The following is an 11,120-nucleotide window of genomic DNA, read 5'->3' as shown; positions in this document are numbered from 1 at the left end:
GCTTACCATGCATGACCAGGTGCTTGAAAAGAAGCTTCATGGTACAGCTACATGTACTTTAGTCATTTCTAAATGGTATACATTGACATAATTTCTAATGCAGCATGTAAGCTAGGTATGCAGCAATGCAAGCAAATATGGGTTACACCAAAATTTACAGTGAAACTTGGTAGATTGTACCTTACGTCTCGAACCTTTACAAATAAGTGTCTTCACAAGAAATAATGTGTAATTTAGACATTTATAACAATATCAAAAAATAAAAGGCATATTATGCCGTAATAAAAATTTTACAGCGTGAGCAAGTGCCCACAAAAATTTGCAGTAACAATAAAGTCACTTCAAAACCAAGTTATTAGGCGTGCCAAGAACTGCCAGGGTCATTGAGATGAGCAATGTGTGCCTTTGTGTGTTTGTTGTGGTGGACTATCTCCCAACGTCTCATCCATGGACCATATATTGCTGCGTTAAAGTCATCGTCAATTTCCTTGCCCATCTCCTTAGCTTGCAGTTTCGCCCGATCAGTGTTTGCAAACTTGCTCCAATCAATAACATAGTTAGGGTCATCTGCCTTGCGCATGACAACACATTCCTTCAAGCCATGAAATCCATTTGGCTTTGTTGGATTTTGCCACCTCAGATCTAAGCTCCACCGTGTCTTGTCAGAGTGATTCTCCAGACTCCTATGAGGTATACAGTTGTTAATGAACAGGACCCCTCCATATGGGACTTCACAGGTAGCCACATCTTTATCCAAGTCAACACCTAGTGTCTTCACCATCTCTTCTTCACTCAGATCAACATACCAAGTGCCACCTGCACAACATGTGTGTTTGGCAGTCATTCCTAGTTTGTGTCCTTCTGACACCACCTGCATGCACCCATTATTAGCATTAGTATCAAGAAGTGGAATCCATGCTGTTGGCTGCAAGGTCTGCAAACATGACTCATCCAAGTAAGCATTATCTTGATGCCATGGTACCGTGACTTGTTCATTACGTGGAGTCTTAGTGCGTAGGTTCCAAACAGGATGGCCAGCAATATCAGGACCAATAAATTGCTCTATTACATTTAGTAAACGTTCATTTGACCACAGAGCTTGGAAGGCAGGCGGTAAAATTCCCAACTTGTGAAGTAGAACTGCAGTTCCTGGAAACTGTTTCTCCAGCAAAATAAGTCGTTGATAAAAGCCAGCCTTCTCGCATTTATCGTCAATTTTTCCTCCGGCAAACAGCTTGTTAGCTAGAGCATCAACAAGTTCGCTGATGGCGTCTTTAACCGGGTCTAGCTCTTCATGAGTGAAAAAATTGGGAACCAACACGTAACCTTTTTCGAAGAACTGGTCTACCTGCCACTTCTCCAGTTGGCCCGGTTTCTTCTCTTTAGGCTGAGGAGGTTGCGTAGTGTAAGTTTCCGGGGACTTCGCAGGAGATGCTGCTCTACTCGGCTCTGCCGCCATCTAACCCTTTGTCTCGCCCTTTGTTCTAGTAACGGCCACACCCAATTCAGTAATTTCACGTAAACTGTAATGCAAGTGTGTTCTGATGCACTATAAAGGTGACCATGCAAGTGTCACAAGTGAACATCATGCAGAGAATACTAGTAGTAGCTAAGCTGTGATCAGATGAATAAAGCCAACCTAGAAATTGTGCATATTCATACTGAAAAATTCCATTTTGGAAGAGATAGAAATAGCTCTCAGGCTTTACCTTACTGCCCAACAAAGATATTAGTTTATTCATGCTTAAAGAATAATTGAATAGTAAAAATTGCTCAGCACTAGTGCATGGTAATGTGGTGGACAGACCACTATCTTACCTCCTCTCATCACTGTCTACTAAGAAATTAAATCCCATGGGTCCTCGCCACTCTATAGCCATTAAAGTATCATTGGTACAACCAATTTGAAATATATAGTAGCAAAAATAAAAATTCATGGCAAATGCATGCCAGCATATACAATTCTTATTAGTGTCACAATACAAATTAGAAGCATTAGTTAGTCTGCTAACTTACTCAGACTATTTTCATGAGCTTCATGTGCCTTAGTGTGCTTATTATGGTGGACAATCTCCCATCTCTTCATCCATGGACCATACAATGTCGTGTCAAACTCGTCTATACTAACTCTGCCCATCTCTTTCTCTTGTAGTGTCGTCCGGTTGAGGTTGGCAAACTTGCTCCAATCAATGACATAGTTAGGATCATCTGCTTTACGCATGACAACACATTCTTTCATCTTAAAGCCATTCGGTTTTGACGGATCCTGCCATCTCAGATCTAAGCTCCAACGTATCTTATCAGAGTGGTTCTCCAGACTCCTATGGGGTACACAGTTGTTAATGAACAGGACCCCTCCATATGGGACTTCACAGGTGATCACATCTTTATCCAAGTCAACACCTAATGTCTTCACCATCTCTTCTTCACTTAGATCAATGTACCAAGTGCCACCTGCACAACATGTGTGTTTGGCAGTCATTCCTAGTTTGTGTCCTTCTGACACCACCTGCATGCACCCATTATTAGCATTAGTATCAAGAAGTGGAATCCATGCTGTTGCAAGTAATGTTCCATTGCATGTTTCTTCCAAGTAGCCATTATCTTGGTGCCACGGTACTGTCACCTGCTCGTTGTACGGAGTCTTGGTGCGTAGATTCCAAACAGGATGGCCAGCAATATTGGGACCAATAAACTGCTCTACAATGTTCAGTAAACGTTCATTTGTCCAGAGGGTTTGGAAAGCGGTAGGTAACACACCAATCTTATGAAGTAGAACTGCAGTACCAGGGAACTGTTTCTCCAATAATGTAAGCCGTTCATAAAACCCAGCCTTTTCGCATTTGTCATCAATTTTACCAGCAGCAAACAGCTTGTTAGCGAGATCATCAACCAGTCCGTTAATACATTCTTTAATAGGCTCTAGTTCTTCAGGAGTGAAAACATTAGGAACCAAAACGTAACCTTTCTCGAAATACTGGTCAACTTGCCACTTCTCTAGTTGACCCGGTTCCTTCTCTCTGGGCTGAGGAGGTTGCGTAGTGTAGGTGTCCGGAGACCTGGCCGGAGATGATGCTTTACTCGGTTCTGCAGCCATAAAATACTACAAGTTCAACCAGATTAGATGTCGAGCCAGAAGACTTAGATCGCCCTCTCCAGTAATCTAAAAAAAAACTTCCGTAAATTTAGTTGTATTTTTGTTGTGAGAGGAAGAGCGGGAGACCGCACATACGGTGAGTCGTTTTAAATGATAAATATATGTGAATTGAGACGGAATAAGTGTCTATCGTATACACTTGGACGTTAGTCTATTCCTAAAGTTTTATCCCCTTCGGGTAAAAAAAAACTGATCCGAGAACTGATCATAATAAATTCTCAAGGGACATAGTTATTTATGTAGCAGTATATTTATTACCCAGGTCGGAATATATTTGTGTTTAAATGTAACAATATATTTGTGTTAAAAGTGTAACAGCACATGTTCTGATTGTTTCCAATTAACGCACTACAGATATATTAGTCATGGCAACTGGCGCAAACGCGACACCATTAGGGAACGTTCACCCTTCCCTAAGGGGCAAAGGTACTCAGGAAGAAAAACTAGCGGCTATTGAAACTGCAAAAAGAGTTGCATCACAACTTTTTCCAGGTATGAAAATAATATTAATTGACAATTTTTTTTATATGGTAATATATAAGAAAATGAACCAGTAAAGAAGAGACGTAAATCAAGATGGGGTACTGAGGAGACTAAGACCATCATACCTGGTCTACCAACAGTTTTACCTTCGAACTTAACTGGAGAGCATCAAAGAATGTACCTGAGTAAGTAATCTATTATGACGTCATTGTTAGTTATTTATGGTTAATATGAGTTACATATTTTCATGTGTGTTTGGATTAGTTCATCTTCAAATTGAGGAAAATAGTCGAAGACTTCGTACTGGAGACCTTGGCATACCAATTAATCCAGCTGACAGGTTTGTAATGCTACGTACAACATTTCCTGGTGTATGTGTATGCTGTAATTGTTTACTAAATGCAAACCTTTACTTTTTTAGTACAAGTAACTGTAATATCAAAATGGTAGCTTCTTGTGTATTGTTTTTAGGTCTCCTTCTCCAGAGCCAATTTACAGTTATGATGGAAAGAGGCTGAACACTCGTGAGGTTCGAGTTAAGAAGAGACTTGAAGATGAGCGTCATAGACTTATCCTAGAAGCATTGACAATCAATCCTGAATATAAACCTCCAGCAGATTACAAGTAAGGCTGTAAGGGTACACTGAAAAACAAACTAAAGACAGTTTAAGGGGTGTATGTGTTCTATGTTGGTTTTTTGTGTTTATGTTCATGCTTGTACTCATAGGGCTCCTGCTAAAAAGTTTGAAGATAGAGTGTACATTCCACAAGATGATCATCCAGAAACAAACTTTGTTGGGCTAATTATCGGACCAAGGTATTGTTAAACTGTGCTACTGTTACCAGGTATAAACTTGTATTGATTGCCATTGCAGGGGTGTCACCTTGAAACAGCTGGAAACTGATGTAAGATTTATTAGATATGTTTTGGCTGTTCATTTAATGTAATAACTCTTCACAGACTAATACTAAAATAATGATAAGAGGCAAAGGAGCACAGAAAGATGGAAAAGTATGTGAATTACTTGTAGAATCTTTAGTACTAATAAACATCATCTTTAGAGAGGCAATATTCCTCAGCCAGGTGAAGATGAACCATTACACGCACTCATCACAGCTAACACTCCTGAGACACTCAAGGCTGGTGTAGACAAGGTAAGACACAGTTTTATAGGTGTTTTGTCTCACTGTCCTGACATTTGGGTAACCGAAATATCAGATGGAGAACTCACCCTCGCAGAAATAAAATTATAGAAACTACTTATCTTTAGAATGTTCAGACTCTTATTAAGCTGTTCTCTCTATGTGCATCCCCCTTTGTCATATTTGTAGGCTATGCTTGGTTGATTTGTTCAAGGACATTGTTAGATATGTTGTCTTGTTGCACTATTGTAGGTGAAAAGTATAGTCCAGTCAGGTGTTGAGAACCCTGGTAATGAGAATGAAATCAAGAAGATGCAGATGATGCAGCTGGCACAAATGAATGGAACTCTTCGACCACAGGACATTATTTTTAGGTGGAAGAGTGGACTGCAAGGATCTGCTGAATACGAAGCTCCTTCACTGACATCACAGATCACTTGTACTCGTTGTGGGGGTGGAGGACATATTGCTTCTGACTGCAAAATTGATCTGTAAGTGTGTGTCTGTGTGTGTAATTTTTGTGGGTCTCTCACTAGTGTGTGTGTGTGTGTGTGTGTGTGTGTGTGTGTGTGTGTGTGTGTGTGTGTGTGTGTAGTATGTGTTTTATGTCCATGGCTGAATACATAGGTGTATACCGTGTACCTATATGAATTCACAGTGTTGGGTGTGTGTCAACAACTTTTATTGTTCCATTAGATCAACACTAAATCCAGTGGATACTGCTAATGGTTCCATGGGTGTGGCTGATAGAGCAAAAATGGATAGTGAAGTATGTACACACATTGTACATCTCTCTACACATAGTAACACACATGTCTTTGTAATTGTATTCATCTTCCTTAATTCTCAGTAATTCTAATTCACCTAATAGCTTAATTGTATTTTGCTTCTCAATAATTCATGTAATTATGTTGTATTTATCCAGTACTTGTCACTAATGAAAGAGTTAGGTGAGGTAGTTCCTGGAGCAGAGAATTCTACAGCAAGACCAATCTCAACTAATCCAATATTGTCTGGTACTGCAGTCCCACCTCCTACATCACTGGTAATTGTGTAATTTTATTAAATCTTTGATGTCATATTTATTGCCTTTGATGTCATGTTTCTTAGCCTTCCATGTTCCTGGTAGCATGGCTAAGTATGATGATGTCATCAAATGCATTTAATGGAAATTTCATGTGTAAATTTCAGAAGAAAAATGATTTCATTTACAAACTGATAGTGGCCCTATATTTCCAAATATCAGTAAAGTGCTGTATGTTCACAGTGACACATGCTAATACTTGATAGCAAACCTCTAGGACTCTCTATGTTTGCACAATACATTTCATTTATTTGGATCACTGTGGAGGCTGGGTGATTTTTGTATGGGGTGTTTTGCATTGTGTCCTATATAGGGAGTGCTCTTAAATATTCTACTTAGTAGATGCAAGAGTAAATTATTTACTCTTGGTAGATGTATGTATTGAATCCATGACAATGGTTCTATTAGCAATACCAGGTAGGTAGCTTATTGCTTTGCCTGCCAATAGTGATGTTTTGTAAACAGAATTGTTTGACTTGTCTGTCTAGTTACAATTTATTAAGCTTCACACCTACTTAGCAGGTTTAGTCCTTACAAGGGAACACTGATACCTAAGCTGTATTAGTCAGTAGACATTTGCTTATGTTGGTGTGTAGGAGTCATGGTAATGTAAATTGATGTACGTAACCAGCAGTGTGGGCCAAACTTCTGAGGGAGGTTATGGAACTTCTTGTATTGCATGTGAATGGCATGTTTCCCCTATCACTCTACTAAATGTAACTGAATCTGCAAGAACCCCATATGTTCACACTTTTTTTTTTGTTTTATTACATTTCCTTTATTTGCATAACCAAAGCAAATGGTCAACCAAAGTTTTAATTTAACTTAATTAATCCAACCCTAGAAGCTGAGAGCTTTAGAAGTTACAGTGCTACAAAGTGGTAACAGCAGAAAGATTGATTTGTAATGGGGAATACACTACAGGCACTTAATAAAATGGCTATAACATACGAATGCAGTTTTGTATAAAGATGTAACTTTCACCATCACGTTTCCCCTGAACAGGCGAATCCATTGCTGGATAAGTTATGTCTTATAGATCTTTCCCATGGCCAGGGCAAAGCTGAGAAAAAGATGGCAGTGTAGCACCTTGAAACAAGCACTCAAAAAATTACTGGTTTATTTTATGATTCATAATGTTTCACTCCATTGTGCATTAGAAAATGGTATGCATAATATGCTTTGATCTTTGGAGGATAATGAGATCTTTAAAATCCACTAAGGCAGGTTCTTAAAATGGTTAGAAACCTGCTAGCAGAAAAGACCTCAAGCACCACAAATCTCACTTTCGATCATTGATTTGCAATGCTCCCTCCAAGCATAATGAGGCTGATAGCCTGCAGTGGGTGACCAGTCACCCAGGCCAACATATGGTTAACCACTCTGTTCATTTTATAGGCATACCTAAAAGAATTCAATTATGGGAGATACAATCTAGCGTTGTACGTACGTTTGTCACGATGAGCGGAGAAATCCAAAAATATCACGGAAAATTCTGTTAAGCCCCCATCTGTTTCTAGCGTGTTGTGTGGCTGTTTTCGTTATTTATTGAACTATGGATGGACTTTACCAAGACCTAACTAGGTAAGCTTCCTTGTAGAACGTTATTTTTCGCTACGTGTAATGTGGGTGTGGTCCATATTAGAAACTGTGCCTGTTCTTCGTGCTACTGTGGCACCACTGAAGGCACAACTTGTGACAACTCGTTCCCATCGTATAAATCCACACAAGCTGCTTCTTTGACACACGTGTTCTTTACACTGCTGTGACGCCATGGCACTGGCTACCGCTAACCCGGCTCGACATTATCGATCACTGCTGTTTCCCAGCTGTGCCAGATCCAACTTACCGGCGAAAGGAAGCGGTGTGAGCTTTGATTTTTTTCAACACTTCAACAACAAAAACATGTTCGGTCTTCCATGATTATTTAACATTGCACAACGATTTCAGTACAACATATAACCCAATCCCACAATGACTTCACCTATATGCCCATATATATATATAATGCATACATTTTCTAAGTCAGTTAGAGACCACGCCCTCGGTTCTTCATGTATTTTAAAAACCTCGCTTCACTCGGTTTTTAAAATCCACGAAGATTCTTGTGCTAGGTCTCTAACCTACACTTCTACTGTAAAATTAGGCTTGTACAAACGTGTGGAGTTCTTATAGATCTGGTCACTAATTATGTAGTTAACTTGGCACGGTTGAGTGTGTGTACATGTGTGTGTTCCAGTATCAAAATTTGAAGTGTAACATGTATATTTTCTGTTATTTAGAGTACTGGTATGGTTGTTAATTCTGCGGCGTCTACCGATCCTGCGGCTATTGCAGCTGTTACTGCTGTTCCATTTATGCCCTTTCCAATCCCTGGGCAAGGTGACCACGTCACCAACTGTGTGTTTGTGTGTGTGTGTGTATGACTAACATATCACTGTGCGTGTTCTCTTTTGTACCATATATGAAATACTCTCATTGTAAGGTTATCAAAAATATTTCTGTGTTGTGAGGGTATTTCATATAACTTGCAATGGAACCCCTCCATTCTGGACACCTTTGGAATTTTACAATAGTGGCCTTATTTAAGAGGTGCCCAGTTTTTAAGGGGTTTAATTGTTGTCAGAGTGCACATTTCCTGGTGTCCTTTTAGATTGGGTTCCACTGCATTTCTAGCTTATAATGGTCTAACATTGACAATACCTTTGCTCCTCCAGCAGCAAAATCATATAAACTTATTTAGTGTTGGCTAATCTGTAATATGTTCTTTCCAAAGGACGTAGATATAGGGGGAAAGCTGTTGTATAAGTATATGTGAGTGTGTGTGTGTGTTGCTAACTAACCTAAACGTGGTAGTGTTTCTCCCACAAAAGCCGTAGTTGTTCCAGCACTGTTGTTAGTGTTGCTGCAGATTGGTTGCTAACAGGTAGAGAGGAGTAATGGACATGTTACTGTAGTGTGTGTGACTATTGTGTCATTTTGGTAAGGGAAAAGCGACCCATCTTTTTCACTATTCTTAATCTCTTTGATTGTAAACTCCTGTATTTAGATTTTTTTCCCTTACCAAAATCCCATTGTTTCTTGTTCAATGTGGTTAGCATGTTCTTTTGTGTTTTTGTTATTTTACAGTTCCCATGTTTGGAGCAATACCTTGGGGTGGTGCATTGTTGCCAGTCCCACCTGGTGAGTTTGCTGTTTCATTTCACAGCTCACAGATTTGTTGGTGACATTTCATGATAAGTTTGACACATTAACATGACCCATCCTATATGCATACATGGTGCTTGTATATTTCCACTGAATGCTCTGCTGAATCCTATTTACCTATTGTGTTGTTAAGTGTACAGAGTAGTGTTATGTTCACTATATCATTTTCAGGACCAACACTACCTACCACTTCTGGTGATTCCAGTGCATCTCCTTGGCAACAAGGTAAAGCTGTTAAATTATGTGGTGTTGATTTTTTGTGTGCTGTGTACACAATCAAAAGCTTCTAAGTGATCTGTTCCATTGACTTGTGTTTTAAAACTACAGGTGCTGGAATGCCTGCATTTGGAGCAGGGTTATTGCCACCACCATTTGGATTTCCCCCTTTTCCTAATATGGTAAGTATTATGACATATGGCTAGAACTTTTTGAAACATAAAATTTAGGTGTGCTAAACCCACAAAAAAAATTTCTATCACACTAAATTTCTAGCTGTAGAGTATACTACTGTACAACAGGAAATTTTGACAGAAGGAAAAGATAGCAATACCACATTAATTAAAAGTTGACAGATTTAACTAATTCTTTAAACTGTCAAAACTTCTTGTCCTAACATAGAGAAATTGTCACAGTATAGTATGGTTGTTGGTTTAGATGCCTGGAGCCCCACCTCCACCTCCTCCAGACCCAGCCCCACCTGTGAATGCAGCCCCACCCACTAGTGGACCTCCAGGAACTAGCACAGCCCTGCCCCCTCCACCGGGCACTGGTAAAGGCTTGCTTCCTGTACCAGGGACCGTGCCTCCTCCACCTGGAACTTGAAGCATTTGCTCAACTCTTACAAGTGAAAAATAATGTAATGCCGTATTTGTATAAAGTTTAATTTATCGTACAATTAACAATTTATGGGTAAGTGAGAATAATTTCTTCATTATTTTATTGTATACACTAATATTATTGCAATTAATTTGTTTACCGGTGATAAGTGATTGTCCTGCACCCTTGATCACATCAGGAATATTTAGGCTATAGTTCTTCTAAATCAACTCCAGAGTCATCTGATTCTCTGGCTTCAGTATATGAGTGGAAGTTAAACTGTAAATATCTTATGACGTGGGTTGGTAGGGGTAGATCTTCTAATTGTTGTACGTGTTTGTTGCCCAACTGTTGTCTGATTTGTATTCTGCACAATTGTTGTAGTGTCATTGGGTTTTCTGCAGTGAATAAACCACATGACTTAACCTGTGATTGATCGTGTTTCACAAGAATGAATTTGTTTTTACAGCAGATACAACAGATGACTTAATATTAATCATGTTAGTATGCATAGATTGATCACTTACTGTTGAAGTGATTCAACCATTGCTGGACATCTTGGTGTTTCCCCCATGTGGCTGTATCATGAGGGGTCTTGCCATTAGAACACTGCAATCTCATGTTAGCTCCTGATAGTGCCAGCAGCTCTAGAAAGTCCAAGTGTCCTCTGTAGGCTGCTTCATGTGCAGCAACAGTGCCAGTGTGCGTCGTGACATTGACATCAACACCAAATGCCAGCAAACATTTCAGCAAGCTAACATCGCTAAAAATAGAAGAGATGTATAGACATATATATTTACTAATAACTAGCTATGTTATTATAGCTAGTTCTTCAGTCTAAACCTGCTACTTACCCTTCCCATGCGGCGTCGTGCAGTGGCGTGTGTCCTCGTCTGCCGCTCTTTCTACTCCAGTCTGCTCCATGGCGAAGTAACTCTTCGCACACATTAACGTGGTTGCAGAATACAGCCCAGTGGAGCGGAGTATCTCCTCGCTCGTCCTCTTCGTTCACGTCTACTGTTAAGTTAGCCCTGTTGAGTACCTGAACGAGTTCTTTAACATCTCCATGTCGAGCTAACTTGCATAAGGTGCCCATTTTAAAACTAGCTGTACATATAAAATACTCATATATCATAAACCACTAGCTATATATTAAATGGGTAACGCTGTGGTCGCTAGGCACTTTAACATCGTAGTAATCACGGTAAATAAACGAGAAATTCCGGAGAA

At 39.6% G+C, this 11,120-nt stretch overlaps 4 protein-coding genes across 5 annotated transcripts; 1 reads left to right on the top strand and 3 right to left on the bottom strand.

Annotated features, from left to right (window-relative positions):
* Positions 1-207: 207 nt before the first annotated feature.
* Positions 208-1,511, bottom strand: LOC136249535 (phytanoyl-CoA dioxygenase domain-containing protein 1 homolog). Its single transcript, XM_066041577.1, has one exon. The coding sequence runs from the start codon at positions 1,457-1,459 to the stop codon at positions 356-358; it is 1,104 nt and encodes a 367-aa protein (XP_065897649.1). The 5' UTR covers positions 1,460-1,511; the 3' UTR covers positions 208-355.
* Positions 1,512-1,903: 392 nt separating this feature from the next.
* On the bottom strand, positions 1,904-3,173 carry LOC136249532 (uncharacterized). The gene has a single exon (XM_066041572.1). The coding sequence runs from the start codon at positions 3,095-3,097 to the stop codon at positions 2,000-2,002; it is 1,098 nt and encodes a 365-aa protein (XP_065897644.1). The 5' UTR covers positions 3,098-3,173; the 3' UTR covers positions 1,904-1,999.
* On the top strand, positions 3,079-10,063 carry LOC136249530 (splicing factor 1-like). Of its 2 annotated transcripts, none has more exons than XM_066041571.1 (17): positions 3,079-3,233; positions 3,512-3,649; positions 3,700-3,825; positions 3,905-3,980; positions 4,112-4,264; positions 4,368-4,457; positions 4,516-4,546; positions 4,602-4,652; positions 4,703-4,795; positions 5,036-5,274; positions 5,480-5,552; positions 5,709-5,828; positions 8,150-8,249; positions 8,997-9,050; positions 9,246-9,299; positions 9,402-9,472; positions 9,729-10,063. In XM_066041571.1, exons 2-17 carry the CDS (start codon positions 3,523-3,525, stop codon positions 9,894-9,896), a joined length of 1,626 nt encoding a protein of 541 aa, XP_065897643.1. In that variant the 5' UTR covers positions 3,079-3,233; positions 3,512-3,522; the 3' UTR covers positions 9,897-10,063. The 2 variants fall into 2 exon arrangements, with proteins under 2 accessions (XP_065897643.1, XP_065897642.1); XM_066041570.1 differs by having other exon boundaries at positions 8,150-8,267.
* LOC136249534 (ankyrin repeat and SOCS box protein 13-like) lies at positions 9,929-11,092 on the bottom strand. The gene is made up of 3 exons (XM_066041574.1): positions 10,745-11,092; positions 10,418-10,653; positions 9,929-10,288 (listed from the first exon to the last, which is right to left on the bottom strand). The coding sequence occupies exons 1-3, from the start codon at positions 11,023-11,025 to the stop codon at positions 10,101-10,103; spliced, it is 705 nt and encodes a 234-aa protein (XP_065897646.1). The 5' UTR covers positions 11,026-11,092; the 3' UTR covers positions 9,929-10,100.
* Between the last annotated feature and the right edge of the window lie 28 nt (positions 11,093-11,120).

The sequence above is a fragment of the Dysidea avara genome, chromosome 3 (assembly GCF_963678975.1).
Source record: "Dysidea avara chromosome 3, odDysAvar1.4, whole genome shotgun sequence".
Taxonomy (NCBI): Eukaryota; Metazoa; Porifera; class Demospongiae; order Dictyoceratida; family Dysideidae; genus Dysidea; species Dysidea avara.
This window is presented reverse-complemented; position numbering and strand designations above follow the sequence as displayed.